Genomic DNA, 20,562 nt, shown 5'->3' on the forward strand with positions numbered 1-20,562 from the left:
ACTATGCCCCGTCCGTCCCTTTGGCCCCAGGCTCCCCGCCATATCGAGGGCTCTCCTTGGATAGGGAGAGACCCTGTTAAAAAGGCAGTTTACACTTATCCAACACTGTATGATCATCATCTGTGTGTGTACTTGTGTGTGTGTGTGTGTGTGTGTGTGTGTGCATGTGGGAGTAAGTATATGAGAGCATCCGACTGTTACTTCCTAGAGTATTTGAATCCATACTTTGTGTGTGTGCGTGTTTGCACGTGAACATATGTGCAAGAATCTCAATGGTTTTTGCTTAAATGTTTGCACGTGAACATATGTGCAAGAATATCAATGCTTCAGTAGGGGCGGGTTCAACATTAGCTGCCAGGGAAGCACTTTAGTGCTCCTGGGGCAGCGGGCGCGTAAACCAATCAGCGCCATCAACAGCCGGACAGAAGGGGAGACTATGCCCCGTCGGTCCCGCTAGCCCCAGCTACCCACGATATCGATGGCTCTCACTGGTTAGGTTGAGACTCTGTTAAAAAGTCAGTTTACACTTGTCCAATACTGTATGATCATCATCTGTTTGTGTACTTGTGTGTGTGTGTGCATGTGGGTGTGAGTATATGAGAGCATCTGACTGTTACTTCCTAGAGTATTTGAATCGGTAAACAGTCAAAATATCGAGTTTTTAATTTCGACCTACACTTATATCGAGTTGCTAATATCGATGGGACAGAATATCGATGTCCAGAATATCGATGGGCAGAATATCGACCCTAAGGTAAGTAATATCGAAATCACTAATATCGATAGCATATATATCGATGTAAGTAATTTCGATTTACTAATATGTGTTAGAAATATTAGTTAAGTATTTAAATTAATTGTTATAATATGTGTTTAATATGTTTTTATAATTTAAAAATATATAAAAGTAAATAATATGTTTTACTACCACAGCGGGTTGTGGGTTTATAGGGGAATAGGGTGGGAAGTAATTTATTTGTAATTAAATAATTATTTTTCAATGATTAATTTATTTTGCAATTAAATATTAATTGGCAATGATTTATTTTAATTGATTAATTGATTAATTAATTGATAATTTATGTATATTTTTAACTAAATTATATGTTTTACTACCACAGCGGGTTGTGGGTTTATAGGGGAATAGGGTGGGAAGTAATGTATTTGTAATTAAATAATTATTTTTCAATGATTAATTTATTTTGCAATTAAATATTAATTGGCAATGATTTATTTTAATTGATTAATTGGTTAATTAATTGATAATTTATGTATATTTTTAACCAAATTATATGTTTTACTACTGGAGCGGGTTGTGGGTTTATAGGGGAATAGGGTGGGAAGTAATTTATTTGTAATATTAATTAATTTTGGGTAAAGGGGTATTTTTAGGGCTCAGGGTCAGTTTTCAGTTCTTTGGTAAAGGGGTATTTTTAGGGTTCAGGGTCAGTTTTCAGTTTTTGGGTAAAGGGGTATTTTTAGGGTTCAGGGTCAGTTTTCAGTTTTTGGGTAAAGGGGTATTTTTAGGGTTCAGGGTCAGTTTTCAGTTTTTGGGTAAAGGGGTATTTTTAGTGTTCAGGGTCAGTTTTCAGTTTTTGGGTAAAGGGGTATTTTTAGGGTTCAGGGTCAGTTTTCAGTTTTTGGGTAAAGGGGTATTTTTAGGGTTCAGGGTCAGTTTTCAGTTTTTGGGTAAAGGGGTATTTTTAGGGTTCAGGGTCAGTTTTCAGTTCTTTGGTAAAGGGGTATTTTTAGGGTTCAGGGTCAGTTTTCAGTTTTTGGGTAAAGGGGTATTTTTAGGGTTCAGGGTCAGTTTTCTGTTTTTGGGTAAAGGGGTATTTTTAGGGTTCAGGGTCAGTTTTCAGTTTTTGGGTAAAGGGGTATTTTTTGGGTTCAGGGTCAGTTTTCAGTTCTTTGGTAAAGGGGTATTTTTAGGGTTCAGGGTCAGTTTTCAGTTCTTTGGTAAAGGGGTATTTTTAGGGTTCAGGGTCAGTTTTCAGTTTATGGGTAAAGGGGTATTTTTAGGGTTCAGGGTCAGTTTTAGGTTTTTGGGTAAAGGGGTATTTTTAGTGTTCAGGGTCAGTTTTCCCTACTGTTGCTTCCACTGGAGTGGGAATAGTAATTATTGTTAAGTAATTATATATTATATATGATTTATCATTTTATTTTTTTATTAAATATGTATTATTATTTTTTTTAACAATTATTACATATATTTAAATATGTTTAAGTAATTAATAAGTATTATTTACAGTTTTTTTATGTTATTTTAAATTTAAAAAAAATCGATATATTTAACAACGATATTTTTAACATCGATATTAATTTTTCGATATTTTTGTACTTACCATGTTGTACATAGGGCGTCGATATTTTTGCTATCGATATAATTACGCCGATATTTGTGGAGGTCGAAATTCTGTCTGTCGAAATTCTGTCATAGATCCATTTGAATCCATACTTTGTGTGTGTGCGTGTTTGCACGTGAACAACTTTGTGCAAGAATCGCAATGGTTTTTGTTTAAATAGGGGCCCGTTCAACATTAGCTGCCATGGAAGCACCTTAGTGCTTCCGGGGCAGCGGGCGCGTAAACCAATTAGCGCCATCAGCAGCCGCAAGGATAAGGGAGACTATGCCCCATCCATCCTGCTGGCCCCGGCTCCCCGCCATATCGACGGCTCCCTCTGGATAGGGAGAGACTATGTTAAAAAGGCAGTTTACACTTATCCACCACTGTATGATCATCATCTGTGTATGTACGTGTGTGTGCATGTGGGTGTGAGTACATGAGAGCATCCGACTGTTAATTCCTAGAGTATTTGAATCCATACTTTGTGTGTGTGCGTGTTTGCATGTGAACATATGTGCTCTTGACCACCCGGCTCAATGAAGGAAAGTACACCACATTATGGGGAATGCTCTGCTCCCTCAACAGCCTCAAACTCATGCTGCCCTGAGGAAAGCGCATTCACATGAAATACGGAGCGACTGCATACAGCTGCTCCATGTTTCACTGTGCAGGCAGCAACCCGCCTGTACTTGTAAATGGGCAGAAACAAAGGGAATTACTCATTTGCATACGGCACACCCCAATGCAAAGTAGTGAACCCGCCCTTGAAGATAGTGCTGGTGCTTTATGTGTGCCAGCGCTATTGGTATTACAGAAGGCACTGCACAAGTGTCTGCAGCCCCTTCTGTAATGCCAAAGTGACCAGGAGCACGCAATGCAGGGCTGGACTGGCCGTAGCGGACACCGGGCACAGGGTGAGGGTTAGTTTTGCACCCCTGTGGGCTGTTTTTGTTACTGAGGGCCGGTTTTGCAGCATAGCTGCAATAACGTCCCCTGTAACAAAAGCAGACAAAACAGGCCCTGGCAAACAGCTTGGCAGCCCCCCTCCTGGGGCCAGCCAAGCTGTTTGCCAGGGCTGGTTTCGGCTCCTGGTGTCTTGGATTCTTAATTTCCCATCCTTGTGTTTTTTCTTTTGTCCATAAATGTTCACAATAAAACCATTTAATAAAAAACATTTCATGTGAGTTTGCCTGGACCACCTCTACCTCTCTTTGTACCTGCACAATTAGTAATTCTTGGCCAACCTATATTAAGAGTGTCTGTTTGGCTTCTACTGACTTGATTCTTTTGTTCCCACAGATATTAATGAGTGTGAAACAGCTTCTTGCGAAGGCATTTGTCTCAACACAGATGGAGGATTTGTGTGTGAATGCAGATCTGGAATGCAGCTTTCCACCGATAGGCAGAGCTGCGTCGGTGAGTCCTCCAATTGCTGAAGCACAGAAATGCCCGCATGGGATGTTGTGAAGTAATTACGGTAGTGTATGGAAAATGACAGAAGATTACTTGTTTTGAATTGGTTGTATGGATTTCCGGATAACAGCACTTTTTCATTTCAGACATCGATGAGTGCTCAGCAAAGAGAGCCCCCTGTCAGCAGAAGTGCAGGAACAGCTATGGCAGCTATAAGTGCTTCTGCAGCACTGGATTCACCCTACATGGCAATGGACACTCCTGCATAGGTGAGGAGGAACTACCGGGGTGAAGTCAGGAGAACAATAAGTATGGAACTGGTGAATAAAGGAAATAGTGAAACTCCCTCAGACTCTCATGGACCTCTCAGGAACCTATGCCCTCTGGCCATTTTCAGTCGGGTTCTGTATAAATGCCATTCAGAGTCACAGGGGCAAGTGTATCTCGTTTCTCCATGCCCCCAAGAAAAACCTTTTTGTGTGATCTTGTAATGTGGATCTGAGTGATGACATCCCAAGACTATGTTCAGATGATGTCACTGCAGTCTTCCTCCTACTCTTCCTTATTTAGCTTGTGCTTGACAGTAAACAAACTTTGGCAACAAACAAACTTTTGGCAACAAACTCCTATTTAAGAGTTTGTTTATTTTCTACATAAGTAAAGATGCAGAGCGGGTGCTTTAATCATGGGACCTGCTTGGCAAACCAGCAGTGCTGGCAGCCCTCTTCACAGCACAGAGGTGCTTGCCAGGCAGACAGTGATCTCCAAATAGGGCAAGATGGCCGTCAGCAAAAGTGGTGGAGGCAATAGTCTACACCTCCTTGTAGACCGAGGTGTAGTGTCTTGCATGCAATGAAGACAGACACCTAATTTGTATTTCAAGGAGCTTTATTATCTTACTCCTCACTCGTCCCTGTCCCTACTCTAACTGCCTCTTTCCTGTCTTGGCTCCTCTTCTTCCCCAACCCCTTAGCTCCACCCACACCCAGCTACTAGACTGCTCATATCATTACATCTCCCCCTTTGTTAACAAAATAAATAACTGACTTGATTAAAGTTCTTCAATTAGCCTCTTGGGCTTTTGAATGGTTTCACGCCAGGATCTCCAGATACAACTTCAGTCTGACTTTCAGGTCTCTGTATTGCAACCACCTGACCAGGTCCCTCTGATTCTCGTTGGTCTGGTGTTCTGTCAAGAACCTCTCTCATGGCAGGTGTACACTTTGGAAATGTGAAACATTTCGTGTGATCTGTCTTTTCTCTGACTCTGCAGCAATCATCGTACCTTTCTGCTGAGTGACTACTAAGGGTTCATCTTTGAACTTACAGTCCGTTTTCTTTAGTTGATCTTGTTTAACCACCACACAGTCTCCTTCATGAAGAGATGGAGATTTGGCTCTCCTCCGAGCGTCTGCTTATACTTTCATTTTACTCTTACCCACTTGATCAGCCAGGAGCAGCTCTTGATGGGCACGCGCTGGAGACACGGGTCGCAGCGCTCCTTTCCATGTCGGGATCCGTGTTCGGATGGGTCGCCCCAACATGAGCGTGGCAGGACAATTTCGTGTGGTGGCATGTGGGGTAGTCCGATACGCTCTCAAAACCTCATTGAGAGCCACCTGTAAGTCCTTTTTGTCCAAGGTAGCTTGTTGAAAGGTCTTTTTCAAAGTCGCCATGAATCTTTCAATGGTGCCATTGGCCTGTGGCCACAGGGGTGTGATTTTGCGTTGCCTGAAGTTGAGGTGTTTCGCGAATTCACTGAAGTCATGTTCATTGAAGGGAGGACCATTATCCGTCTTGAGTTCCTTGGGGACGCCCCAAGCTGCGAATACTTCGTCTAGCACAGCAATCGTGCTGGAGGCATTGGTGGAAGATACGAACTGTGCTATTGGAAACCTCGAGTATTCGTCCATTATTGCCAGGAAATATTTACCTGACTGGAGGGGTCCATAAAAGTCCATGGCAAGCTCTTGCCATACCCCACTGGGCAGCTTGGTCATTTGGAGAGGAGCAGGCGGATATCCGTGGCTGACCAATGGACACTGAGGACAGTCCTTTAAGGTGAGCTTCACCATTTGATTCAGCAGTGGAAACCACACCCTTTCTCGGAGAGCTCGTTTTGTCGCGACCACTCCACGGTGGCCCTCGTGGGCTAAGTTGATAACGCCTCAGGATGACAATCCGATGATCTCTCAGTAGTAGCCCCTCTGAGGTGGCAGATAACTCTTCGCTGATGTGCTTGAATGCTTGCATCTCCTGACGAACCTGAGCGTTATCTCCGTCTTCCTCTTGAGGTTAAAATAAGCCAAATTGTCCGCTGATTCTACGGCTTGTTTAATTTCGTGAAAGGCCCACTCACACTGTGGGGTCCAAACAAACGGTTGTCCTTGCTTGGTGAGAGCTCGTAGTGGGTGACTTATGGTAGCGTAGTCTTTTATGTATCTGGCACAATAGCTGGCCATGCCTAGAAAGGATTGGATGTCACTCACATCCTGGGGGCTCTTGGTGTCATTGAGCGCTGTCACTTTCTCTGGGTCAGGCTTCATCCCGGCTCCCAAGAACACATGTCCGAAGAACTTGAGTGTGAATTGATGAAACTCACACTTGTCTTTGTTGAGGGTAAGATTGGCTTCCAGGAGAGCATGGCATACTCGATCTAGTGCTTTGTCATGTTCCTGGGTGTTTGACCCATACACCAAAATGTCATCACTGTAGTTCAGCGTATTGGGTATGTGTCTGATGGTCTGACGAATGATTTCTTGAAATATTTCCGCCGCAGAGGAGACACCAAAACTCAGCCGTTTGTATCGAAACAAACCCAGATGTGTGACGAACGTTGTTATGTATCGCGACTTTTCGTGTAATTCTAGCTGGTGGTACCCCTTGTTTAAGTCAAGTTTGGAGAAAATTCTTGCTCCATTCAGTGCAGATATCATGTCACTCAAATGGGGTCCTGGGTGGCGCTCTCTCTCTATGGCGGTGTTGGGGAGCCTCATTTCCCTGCATAAGCGCACCTTCTCAGGGGTGCCCTTCTTTGGCACAATAACGACAGGTGATACCCAGGGTGTGGGGCCGTCAGTTCTTTCAATGATGTCTGCTTTTAACAGCTCCTGAATTTCATCCTCCACCGCCTGCTGAAGATGGAATGGCACTCGCCTGGGGTGCTGTGCTACCGGACGCACTTTCTCATTGATGTGTAGTCGAACCAAACATTTGTTCATTTTCCCAAGCCCTGTGAACAACTTGGGGAACTTGTGAATAATGTCCGGATCATCACTAACTCGGTATAGGATCTCAACCAACCGTAGGCGCTCCGCAGTAGGCAGACTGAGGAGGCAATCAGCTTCCGGACCCTCAATGACGTGAATGTATGCCGGCACAGAGATGAATTTGTGTCGGAGTGTCGTTGCAAATTTGCCCAGACATGGAAGAGGTTTTTAGACATCCAGGTGAACACCCTGACAAGTGCCGGACTCATGGGGGGTGACGGCTTCATTTTGTTATACTCGGTTACGGGGATGTAATTTAGTGACGCCCCGCTGTCCAACACAAATTTAGTTGCATGCGTTCCCACACTTATGTCCAATGGGGGATACTTGTTCAGTTGTTCCGGGTCCGCTACCATGCAGACATACTCGTCTGTGTATTCTGATTCCAGAGAGGCTGATCTCGATTCTCTCGATGGCGACCTTCTCGGTGACCTTCTCATCCATTGGGATCTGTGAGACTCCCTGCTAGAGTGAGACGAACCAAAAGACGACTTGGCTTGATCCTGTACTGCTTGCGCATGGTGTCGCCTTGTGTCCAGGCGAGACGATCGTGTGGCTTCCCTCATTCTTTCTTTGCTGTACACTCCACACATCACTTCAAAATGATTCTTCCGTCCACACTTTCGGCATTGTTGACCCATTGCGGGGCACGCATCGATATGCAGGAAGTCGTACCCACATCGATAGCATTTTCTGGAGTGATCTGGTTTCTTTTCTCTCCGGCTAGACTCGTAACGTCGACGTCTTGTGAATTGATGATGGGACACTGGTCGGGACTTTCTCTGTCATTCCTTTGATCTTCTGCGAGTGCTGTGAGATTGCACCCTATATGCTTGATCTCTTCTTTCACTACGCCCTGTCTCCATCCTTTTGGCATGCTCTTCCGCTTGGTCATGCACCCTGGTCATCTCCTCAATCTCATCGAGATTGTGGCTTTTCCTTAGCAGCCGCCTTCGAAGTGTTTCTGAGTGACACTCATCAATGACTCTCAATCGGATGGCATCCTCTGTTGAAAATGCGTCGAAGCTGCAATACCGAGACAGTCGGCGTAGCCTAGATATGAAGGTGCTCATCATCTCTTCCTTTTCTTGACGGGCCTGGTGGAATATGTATCGCTCATAATTCACATTTCCTTTGTGTAAGAACTTCTTGTTTAACGTGTCTCGCACTTTGTCATAGGTTCCTGTATCGTCTGTCGGCAAATCTTTGATCACTTTGCATACTATCTTTCCCACCAAATTGCGCAGTGTAATTAACTTGTCTCTGTCTCCTGTGACTTTCGATCCTTCAATATAGTCCTCAAAATCTTCAAACCACTCTTGCCATCTGGGTCCTATGCTTCCTCCAGCAACCAGAGTCAGTGGTTCCGGGGGACGCAAATGCGAAACTCCAGTCGCAGTTGGCGCGACTGCTGCGCCATCTCCATTCTGTTGTGGTGGATTCGACATTTCTGGACAACTGTGTCCCCAACACCTTTTCAATGACTAGTGCTAGTTTGCTTATTTCTTGCTTTTGTCAATGCTTGTTTAGCATGTACCAATGCTCGTTTGCCTGCTTCCTGTCTTCGTCACTACTTGCTGTGTATTCACCAATGCTTGTTTTGCAGGTATCACTGCCTGTTTGCTTGTATATGCCAAGGCTTGTTCTGCACGTATCACAGTTTGTTTGCTTGCCTCTTGTCTTTGCCAATGTTTGTTTGATCTTTGCCACTGCTTGTTTGTTTGCTTCTTGCTTTTGCCAATGCTTGTTTTGTCTTTACCACGGTTTGTTTGCTGGCTTCTTGTCTTCGCCATGGCTTGTTTTGCATTTACCAATTCTTTGTTTTGCATTTACCAATGCTTGTTTTGCATTTACCAGTGCTTGTTTTGCATTTGCCAGTGCTTGTCTTGCATTTATCACTGCTTGTTTTGCATTTACCAGTGCTTGTTTTGCATTTACCAATGCTTGTTTTGCATTTACCAGTGCTTGTTTTTGCATTTACCAATGTTCATTGCTAGTACTGCCTGACCTCAAAATGGCCGCTTCCAAATTGCACAGAGGGATTGTCCTGTTGGCTGCCTGGTTCCAAGATGGCCGCAGCTAGGGAAATCTCGTCTCCCGCGAGATTTCAACTTCATTCATTCCCTTCACGCCGATTCAGTCACTGGGACTCACCGGATCGCCGGTCTTGCAGGCAGCAACACGGTGGCAGCGTTCCACACACCTTCACTTGCTGGACCCTCCAGATAGGGTCGAGGTGGGCTCCCGACTCTACTTCTTCACTCGCTGGCCACTTCCGACGCCGTGCCGAGTTGCACGCATCTGGGGTAAGCTCTCAACTTTGGCGCGAAGTAGCGCTCAGCTGCAGTTTCTTCCAGCGCTCGATCCCGCTCGTCAGGCAGGGCTCCACGCGATCAGCCCGGGACAGGAAGCTTTCCTTGTTCATGTATTGGTGGCAGGTCACATCATTCCACCCTCGTCGCCAGCTGTAGTGTCTTGCATGCAATGAAGACAGACACTTAATTTGTATTTCAAGGAGCTTTATTATCTTACTCCTCACTCGTCCCAGTCCCTACTCAGCCTGCCCCTTTCCTGTCTTGGCTCCTCCTCTTCCCCCAACCCCTCAGCTCCACCCACACCCAGCTACTAGACTTCTCACATCATTACACGAGGAATGGTCTGTCATGCTCAAAATAGTCCCAGTACTCTCATAAACACTGCTCATTTTTACCAAACAGCAAAGTTCCCCTTGTCAGCAAAGTACCGCCTTTGCCTAATAAACACGGATACCACTTCTCCCCTTCAGTTCAACTCCACAATACCATCCTTTAATCTTCAACATAAGAGAGTGCCCCAATTGTGCCCATGCAAACGTTTATCTGTCAGGAAACTGAAGGTTCACTAAACATGCAACTAATTTTACATGTGTTTTTAACATCTTACTGTAATTTATCAACACAATGCCATCACCTTCTTTCTATTCCATTTTGTTTATATAATTTATTTTACAGATGGCTTGAGGATGCCTAATTGTGCTAGGGCGCTTATGTCATGCAACACAACACAAATAATAGCATCTGTTTATTTGCATTATAAAAGCCTTTTAGTACAGTGCACCATTGTGTTGTGCAAACTCCCGAGCAAATGTTACTGAATGGATCCCATTTTATCTTTGCATTTTGTCTAAGTATAAACCTCAGGTTTTATGTCAAATGAAGAAGAATTCCTACGAAACCTTCCTCAGCTTGTGCTATAGGCTTACCCTGAGAGCAACATAACTGTGATTTTTCAGTTTCAGTTTCAGTTTATAAGGCTTTATTTCGATAAAACATATTTTTAAAAGCACAACATAACACATCAGCTTTAAGTCCACCACAGGTGCAATACTCATACAATAAATTAATTTAAAAAAGTGTACAAGTACAATTAGAAGATGTCATTACAAAATTTGGGTAAAAAAGATTGATTATACAATTTCATTAAGCCTTTTGGTTCTGATGGACCCAGCCCATCTTAAAAAATTTGAAAGACCGCATACAAACAAAGGCCGAGTGTATGACATCAAAATTTGCAGAGCTACAATGTGATTTCTGGTGCCTAGTTCTCTGCATAGGGGTTTTAACCAGCTGTTTCTTGGTAGTGTATATACCGGGCATTCAAACAAAATGTGGGCAACTGACTCAACTCTAGTTGCACAAGTTGGGCAAACGGGTGAGGTTTGGGAAGGGACTTTCCAGCGCGCAGTCAGCTCACCCACTGGTAGGGTTCATACCCTGAATTTGAAATACAAAGCCCGATCGATTGGCTTTGTAATGATATCAAGGTAGGATTCCCTTGTTGCCACATCCTTGAACCTCATAAACTCAGCTGTTACTCAGCCATGCTTCGAGTCGGAGCTACTTTTGCTATAAACCCAGCTCTACTAAAGGGTCTTAAGAACAGCTTTGGGAGGAGCAGATCTAGATACCCAGGCATCCTCTAACCCCAGTTCTCCTAGCAGGGATTTAACGTCTTTAAGCCACCTGATTTTGGACCAGCCTGACATAGACAATACTTCTGACAACCCGTCCGCATAGCTAGCTAATTCAGGGACTCGCCATAGACGAGCTCATAATAGAAGCTGACGGATTTGTGCCTGTTCCTTAATTGGACGACACCCTATGTCAAGGAGCAAAGGTATCGTGTGGGTGCTCTGTGGTAGGGCCATTAAATCCTTCAGGAATTTGTTCTGCGATCTGGATAGGTGGTCTACATTACATGTTCCCCACAGTTCTGCCCCATAGAGGGCCGCGCTTACTCCTCTCGCTTTATAGATGTCTATGACCGGGCGATTGGCTTGGTTGAGGAAGCGCGCTGTTCCTTAAGAAGTGCCCCCACTACCCTTTGGTGGCTTAAAAGCATTTTCTGGAGGTGTGAATTCCACTGCATTGTGTCTGATAAGCGGATACCTAGGTAATCAAATTCTGCAACCCTTTCGAGGGGAACAAGGTTCAGGGACGGTGGGCACCCAAGTTTTCTGGGGGGGTTCAGGACCAAGTATTTGGTCTTATCTGTATTAATTATAAGACCCCTACAGGTGCAGAAGGACTGGAAACTGTCCAGAAGACTCTGTGGACCCACAGGGGTCATGGAAATGAGGAGGGTATCGTCAGCGAATAGGAGGGTTGGTATTCGCTTGCCCGCCAGGGAATTTCCAATATGGAGCCTCATCAGAATTGACAGAATATAAGCCGGCATCCCCATATTGGACAATACCCCCCTCAGACTAGTCCTTGGCACCAGGACAAAGGCAGTCTTTAAATCGATAAAAGCAAGATAAAGACTGCCTTTGCTTAGTACGACCACTTTCCAATATATGAGCAGAAGTCTAAAAGCCTGCTCAATAGTCCCTGTACCGGACCTGAAACCTGCTTGTAGATCAGAAAGGATTTTGTTATCTTCAACCCACTGTAGCATTCTCCCAAGAATTACCTTGCCAATAACCTATTGTGTGGAATCGATTAAGCTTATTGGCCGGTAATTGGCGGGAAAGTCCTGATGCCCCTTCTTAAAGATTGGGACGACCTCAGCCCATTTCCAAGAGTCAGGAATTACCGCACCATTATGGATGGCATTGAGTAAAGATGAGATAATCCTCCCCCATTCAATATAATGCAGACGGAGTAAGTCCCCCGGTATCCCATCTGGGCCTGCTGCTTTATGCAGCACTAGGGACTTGATCACATTTTCCACTTCCTTATGTGTAAACGAATGGGCTTCATACTCCCCTGAGGAGTCCATTAAAGAAGGTATAGTCGACCCCTGCCTAACATCTGTATCGGAAGTGTATAAAGTTGAAAAGTGATCAAACCACATTTGGCCAGTGATATTACAGGTGATTAGAGTGTTAACGGGCCTATTCCTAGCACTTACTGTTTTCCAGAACCCACTCGAACCTCTCCCAGCACTGGCTTCTTTAAGTTCATGCCAGTATTGATCCTCCCAGTGTGGCTCACTGGTTAGAGGCGGCAGACCCGAGAGCAGAGGACGGCCCGAGACCAGGGTTCGATTCCCGGCGTGGCAGGTTTCTGGACCAGGGTCAGCGGACTCGATAATTCTCTCGCCTCGGTGCCCACTCTGATCAGCGATCACACTCGGCAACTCTGGGCATTAGCTTGCCTCATCTTCACTAACGGCCCCACCAGACCGCCGGGGATGCCTGGTCTCACCCTGGAGATACCCATTAAGGGACCATCTCTCAGGGAAGCCAGGAAGGGTTTCGCAGCGGTCGAAGCGCCTTGGGACCCTCCGGGTAAGTAGTGCGCTAAATAAATGCCTATACATACACTAATGCACAGTTTGTAAACTCTCCTGGCCATCCGGATCTGCTCGGGGGACTTACATTTGACTGCCTTAATTAATGCATATTTCATCAGCAGACATTTTTTAGAGTACCAACCTGGGTTACCCTTAGGTCTCTGGCGCTCCCTTGGAGAGGGACCCTTGTTTGGGACTATGAATAGATTACCCAATGCATCGATGGTGCCGCAGAAAAGTACTGATACTTCTGGAGACCCCTGGGTAAGGGTATCCAACTTGGACTGAGTTACTGCTAGAAGGGCCCCTATCTTCTGTAATTTTCCCTCATCCAAAGCAACTTTACACCATTTAAGGCGCCTCCCACAGTTGGTAGACAGAATTTTGGTTGGAGCTGCCAGACCATCAACACGCGACCACAGGGGGCACAAGGTCAAAGAGAGCGGATTTTGGTCGCTCTCTACAGTTGACAGGAGTTCCGTATCGTGCATAAAGCACCCAAGTTTGAAGTCCAAAAGGATGTAGTCAATCCTAGAGGTGTGATCTACCCGGTTAAAAGTGTGGGCTCCAGTGGGGTCCGAGATAGATCTGGCATTTACAGCTCTTAGTCCAAATTCCAAGGTTAAGGTGTTCAACTGGATGGCCCGTTGGGACCACCTCTTAATGGGATGGATTGTTAGGGATGGTATACCCCTCCTTGCGTCCTCCTCAAAGGTATCATGGATGCCCTCTGCCGCTAGAGGCTCAAATGTACAATTGAAGTCCCCTGCGACCAGGACATGCATGCTTTTGGAACACAGCCTGAGTTCATCTTCAATAATAGCGACAGTAGGGGATGAAGAGCAACCTTTGGTGCCCCTCGCATAAATTTTGAATATTTCCAGAGTGCGCCCTCTTTGGGGCCCCCTAGCTCAAATTCTCAATATATATGGGGAGTTAGTTTCTTTTTACACAATTTGGCAGCCCAAAGAAATGCTAACCCATATAACAAGGCCTCCCGAGGGACGACCTCTCCCTGTGCTGGAGGAGACTGCAGGTACAAAATAGGTGGCATTGCCAACCTTGTGGCAAGGCTCCAAACTCCAGGTCTCTCGGAAGTTCAAATTGTGTAAGACTCAATCAGAGCATTCCAATCAGGGAGATCTAGCTTTCTGGATATACCCGCTAGGTTCCAACTAAGGATCCTTAGGTCAGAGTCGGCTAAAGCAGACTCCGAGGGAGACTGTATAGCAAACATACTGGACCCGGGTTGAAGCCCCAATAGCGTGCCCTCTGGCGCAACAGCCCTAGAGCTGTTCTGGAATGAAGAAGTATTAGGAACTTGCATAACTGTGGGGATAGAGACATTAAGAGGAGAAGAAGAAGTGTCAAGGTAATGGGTGGGCCCAGATGGAACACTAGGCTCGCAAGCCACTCTAGATCCCGACATGTCTGCTGTGAGAGGTGTTCTTTTGACAGAAAGATAAGACGCCATGTCAGTATCCACGCAGCGTCCCATGGGCCTCTTTGCCTGCATTTAAAACAGAGGCCATGCGGGTGCAAATGTTATTAGAGTTGGACCCACTTTGCCTCCCACCCCAGGACTGGTGACGACCATTCAGATGTCGTGCTGGTTGCAGATGGAAGTAGCTTAGGTCGTATGTGCCAATTCCTGAGCCACCAAGGCCTTAGTGATGGTTACAAATAAACTTTGTGACCCTGTTGTCCTGAAAGTTGACCAAAATGCAATCGCCCGGTGTGTCCTTGGTCCTATTACCAACCCAGCTAACCCTTCTAACATGAATAACCTGACCGTCGAGCTGGTTTGGCAGAGGTCTGTTCTCGTTCAACCAATGCATGGTTTTATTTTTAAGCTCGTAGTAAGATTCTGGTTTACCAGCCTTAAGCTGTGGGACCCCAGTTAGCACAACTACATAAGGCAGGCATTCAGGTGGTAGGTTAATATGGGAAAGGTTTGTGGCTCCAATCACAGCCGGGATTGAGTTCTGTGATGTTACAGTTTGGTTGTGACTGGGTCCCCCTCTTTTCCTCAGGTCACTATTAAATTCCTGATGCTTGGTGGGTACACCTTGACGGGGACAGTTTTGACCATCAGCCAAGCTTGGATTAGAAGTTGGGATACTTGGCTGGGCATGATGAGTTGGTGCTGGTGGAACTACATCCAGTGGCGTAACGAAACTTGAGGGGGCCCCCCTGCAAAACACATGGAGGCCCCCCCTCCCCCCCAGGTGGCCCGGCCCACCACTTACCACTTTGCCCTACCGCCCAAAAAACTGGCATATTTTAATTTGAAACCGCCAACGTTTAAAGTAATTGCCTCTATATTGTCTTTCTCAAAGTTCTAATGATAAAGAGGGCAACCCTCTTACCATATAAACTACGCCATTTGTAACAATAATCTCAAAAGCAGATTATTTAGCTGAGGCAGCAATGAGAACAATGCCAAGGAGCGATCCTATTGTCTCAGGAACTGCAGCAATAAGAAAAATGCCAAGGAGGGATCCTATTGTCTCAGGAACGGCAGCAATCAGAATAATACCAAAGAGCGGTCACATTGTCTCAGTAACTGCCTATGACTGAAGAATAACTATGAAGCTCCAGAATTAGAATTGACATTAATGGACAATAACATGAAACTTTGAAAGACAAACCCAAACATGCAATTCCATAAAAACTCAACTGCAAATCAGTGGTGGGTGGTGACATTTGAAAGAGGTGCAGCTTAAACATTCTGTTCAACAGCATCATGGCGAGCGAGCATAGCTCACGAGCCCGAACAATTAAAGGAGGGTTCTCCCCCTGAGAAAAGTTTGAAAAAAAGAGTGGATAAATGGTGCATTTTCAAGCAAATGTGAGAAGCAAGGAGGTTAGTAAAGCAATTGTGAAAGTGCAGTTATTACATCAATAAAGGGATGTCATATAACAACAACATAGTAGCTGCTTATTCAGTATAACCACAGAACTTCATAACATACTACAAGATACAATGCTGAGAACCTCACAGATTTTTTTATTTAAACTGCAAACAACTAAACAGGTCACAAAGAAGAAATGTTATGATTAACGTATTGTTCACATTCTGTAGGCAAAATCTAGAGAAATAGTCACTCTGCACTTCAAATAGTTTTAATGTTTATATAGCAGGAACGCAATCCGAAAGTATTAGCCGTCTGGCTTTACATGAGTGCGCCAGTCAGTACACACAGAGGACACAATTGGTATGAGGTAGTGTCCGCCCTCCAGTCCTCATACACACAAAGTCGAGCACTGACTGGCGCGCTCATGTAAAGCCAGCCGCGCTAATACTTTCGGGTCGCGTTCCTGCTATATAAACATTAACACTTTGGGAAGTACTTCAAAGAGTGTGTTAACAAAAAAGTATGTCGTTCGTTTCATCATGGACTTTGCGAACCCACTGCCAGTGTTAACAGAGAGTTTGCAACGTCCATGATGGAACAAACTACACAGGGACTCACTGGAAAGAACAACATACTTTTTTGTTAGGCATGGGGGATTGATGATTTTCCCCCATTCCCCAGTATCACAGTATGTTGAGCCAACGACGCCACACCGACCTGCTCCAACCACACATCACCATTATTAAAAAAAGCGAAGGAAAGTTGTATTTAAAACAATCTGTTCAAGAATCATTTAATGCCATCAGGGCAAGACTCTACAGAAAAGAGCTGGTCTTGTCAGGGGGCCCACTGAAAGCCCACTTTGCCCATGCCTCAAAAAGTCTCTGGATGGCATCTGACAATCTTTTTCGGTACGCCCTCCCACATTTCTTCTTTTTCCATGAACTCCCTCACTACCACTCACCAACAATGCACATCATCTCTCTATAGCACCTTTATGACAAACATTTAATTTTTTTATAGCGCTACTCATAGTTTACTCACACTCAGTTCTGTGATGTGCATGGTACACGTTCTTTGTAGCAGGTACATTAACCTGCTGCACTTTGTGGGTGGTAGGAGTACCATATGAGTGCACGGTGAGTGATGCAACAGTGTGAGAGGAGTGACTGCAGGGTGAGTGAGGTGACCATATGAATTTGGGTGTGGATGTAAGTGCAGAGTGGGACGGAAGAATGCATGGTTAGTGATGTGCTTGTTTAAGTGAGATTGCAGATTGAGCAGTGAGGATGACCGGGGAGTGAAGTGTGACATAAGTGCAGGGTGAGTAGTGTGCTTGTGTGACTGTAGGGTGGAGTACAGGGTGAACAGCGCAAGTGCATTGTGAGTGCAGAGTGATCACTACGAGTGCAGAGTGAGCGGTGTGCTCATGTGACTGCAGGGTAAGTGGAGGGAGATCGATGTGAGTTCATGGTGAGTGGCATACGTGCAGTGTAGTCACTGTGAGAACAGGGTAAGCAGGTGAATAGTGTGAGTGCATGGTGATCAGTGTGAGTACATGGTGATCGCTGTGAGTGCAGGGTGAGCGCACAAGTGAAGGGCGAGAATGAGGAGTGAGTTGTCTGAATGCAGGGTGCATTCCCAAACACTTGAAGTAGCTCAGCATGTTATAGACCGCGGCATAGGGGTTTCAGATATAAGTTAAACTATTGCTATTATGGCGCTAATCAGGGATCGAGGGTGGAGGAAATAAATAATCTGCTGATCCTGCAACAAACTTACAGTCTTATGATTAGGGTTGCCAGCTCATTATTTTGATGTCCCAGAAGGGACAAAAATAAGCATCACCTAAAGCCGTATTTTCAGCACTTATTTGTGCATACTTCGAACAACAAATATAAATAGAAAACACTTTTAATTGTGTGCTAGGGCTGCCTGAATGATCCATGACTGATAATTAAAGTCAGGAAAGACAGAAAAGTCACATTACAAATCAATACATACTTTATTTATAACCCTATTTGGTGTCAAGACTTTAAACAACACATTGCTGGCATTTTTCTTTTGGCTACCTTAATTTATATTCCTTTTCATGAAAGGCATTCTCACGGGGCGTGGCTAGGCACGCAATGGCGGCAGTCGCTCCAGAGTAGAGCTCCGTGCCGAGCTCCTCTTCCCTGGGCTGATTCTCCGTCATTTATTCAAAAATCAGCTCGAAATTGCAGGCAGAGCTTTACCTAGCTGCTACCAACACGCTGGCCAACTTTTGTTCGGAAGGTCCGCACCGAACATCACCGGCCTTTCCTAAGAGCCTCCAGCGGGGATCCCAGCGGGCTGGCCGGCGGAGACGACTACGCGAGGCCGTGGTCCGACCTGCCGCACGGGCCCACACACGCGGCCTACTACCTTCCGGACCTCTGCGCTTGCTGCACACAGGGCCGAGGGACTCACCGGCTGCCCTGTGATGATGCTGATGGAGGTAGCGGAGGGGCGAACACCAGCATAAGCGGACCGCGGCCTGGACCAGCTGAAGACACCCAGCACGGAGGTAGGGGACCCGGCTGGCGGAGCTGCTGCTCGGCCACTACCTGCCGAGACCGGAGTCGGCGGGGCGCCCCCCCGGAACACTGATAGGAGCGCACAGACAGGGTAACTGCGCTGGAGGAGAGGGGCACCCACCGCGACTCGCCGAGCGGCCGAGAGCACGTGGCGAGGGCCCACAGTGACCGCAATAGACTCCGACACATCGGAGGTCCCGCGGAAAAACTGGGACGGATGCCCGCATTGGGGAGACACCAGAGGCCTACACCAACGCCGCTAAGGGAGAGAGGAGCCAGACTCACCAGCAGGGGCACCGCAGAAGGCCGGCCTACGCGGGACCCCCCTCAGAGCCCATTTCTGGCAGGCAATCGGAGGAATTTACTGCTGTGAGCGTCCACTGAGGGACTGGACCTGCTGAGACCACGGGGAGCGCTGAAAAGTGGCACCGGACCTGGGGAGACACGAAACAACGGGTGAAGAGCAACGCCACCAGAACGCCATTACTGAAACAAACTCCCCCCTGAGGCAATTTGAGGAGAACGTACCGGGGGGTCCGGTGAGGAACCAGGCTACTGTTGGACAATCTGCTGCCGCGTAACCTGCTGCATGCCAGGAGCACACGCAGAAACAGAACCGGGTCACCGAACGGCCAACAGCGCTGGAGCCACAAAAGGTCACATCGCCCCACCGGACTCGGACATCACCAGGAACACGAACCAAAAACCGCCTCATCCTCCTGCGACCTAGACTGGGCTGACAGCCAGGTAGCCCTGCACATGTCCGGTGGGGTAAGGACGCGCACTGGAACTGGAGGTGCCCCGCCGAAAGGGAAGTCTGACAAATCGCTCAGAAAGATGGCGACCGACCAGGTGACCACGAGACTAGATAGTGTACTCGCTGCCATGGAGCACCTGGAACAATCGCTCCAATTGACCAGAACCTCGCTGGAATCCAAAATCGACAGCGTCAGCATTGATCTCACCCACTTGAGGGATGACCACAAGAAACTGGCTGATCGGACCAAGGTTATAGAGGGAACAATGACGGAAGTCGAACCCAGAGTCATCCAAATGGACAAAAAAGTACAGGACCTCCTGAACAGAGTAGAGTTCCTGGAAGACCGCGCTGAGGATGCGGAAGGGCGTCACGACGCAATAACATCAGACTCGTGGGGATCCCGGAAAAATGGGAGGGCAACAACCCTGCACAACGCGTGGAGGACTGGCTAAGGGACTTGCTACCAGAAGACACACTCTCGCCCTATTTCGTGGTGGAACGGGCGCACCGCGTACCCACGAGACCACTCGCCACAGGCTCTAACCCAAGGCCGCTACTCCTCAGGATACTGAACTACCGGGACATAGACACAGTCCTAAGGGAAGCTAGAAGACTTGGGGAGATTCGTATAGACAATGCCACTGTGATGTTCTTCCCAGACTACACCATCCAGGTGCAACGCCAGCGACACTCTTTCTTGGAGGTAAAACGGAGGCTCCGCACAGCAGGCCTCAAATATTCCCTCCTCTTCCCGGCGAAGCTACGAGTGGTGGCACAGGAAAAGACTTACTTCTTCAATGATCCTGAGGAAGTAAGCGTTTGGCTTGACAGCGGTACAGACACGGCACCCAGGCAGGTACAGAGCTATGAGGCAAGGCCGCGAACACGTGGACCGAGACGTCGTTGCAGAAACAAGGACCAACAGGCCCGCCGCCCAGCAGAATCGGCACGCAGTTCCACACCAGCAGACCAAATTCTATGGGAACAACGGGATGCACTCAGGAGGGTCTCGCAGCTGAGCAGTTCACCAGCATCGGACGTCATGCAGGACGCCAGCCCGCGGATAGTCCCAAGTGATGATGAAGCTATTTACGGAATACCGGACTCTCAGCTGTCCGTGGACCTGCCAGACATCACACCACAGACGGCTGACTTGCCTCAGTGAGCATGCACAAGCAGTTCTAGCAACCCCAGATATAGCAGCGGAGTCAGAGCTGAGGGCCAGATGGATGCTGAGGCGCCGCAAGAACTTGTTGACGCCCTGCGGATCTCCCCTTGCCCCCTAAGATGGACGGTGGAACATTGCCGCAGTGAGTATCACCCCAATCGCATAGACACTGAAAAGGCACTGTGATAGTGGGGCCGCATTGCAGTCCTCCCCCCTTCCTCCCCTCTGCCCGCTGGCCCTATCACACAGGGGACTAACATTGCCAGAGACTTGGGAGGTGCGGTCTGCCTTACTGACCCCCCTACGTGGCTAGCCAGACTGAGACCCCAGAACAGGGAGCAACGCTAAGCCCCCGTGCATTGATTGTGGCTGCTTGACATATATACCATATGGCCCAGGGAGGGCTAACGATT

The 20,562-nt window shown here is 46.9% G+C and overlaps 1 protein-coding gene across 1 annotated transcript in view; it reads left to right on the plus strand.

The window, feature by feature from the left end:
* LOC147662925 (uncharacterized) overlaps nucleotides 1-20,562 on the plus strand; it is a 468,727-nt gene that overhangs the window by 210,814 nt on the left and 237,351 nt on the right. The window contains exons 9-10 of the mRNA XM_086950793.1: nucleotides 3,648-3,764; nucleotides 3,908-4,030. Of these exons, the coding sequence (XP_086806919.1) occupies nucleotides 3,648-3,764; nucleotides 3,908-4,030 (240 nt within the window). The remainder of the gene's footprint in view (nucleotides 1-3,647; nucleotides 3,765-3,907; nucleotides 4,031-20,562) is intronic.

This window comes from Lissotriton vulgaris, unplaced genomic scaffold (genome assembly GCF_964263255.1).
Source record: "Lissotriton vulgaris unplaced genomic scaffold, aLisVul1.2 SCAFFOLD_919, whole genome shotgun sequence".
NCBI classification, from domain to species: Eukaryota; Metazoa; Chordata; class Amphibia; order Caudata; family Salamandridae; genus Lissotriton; species Lissotriton vulgaris.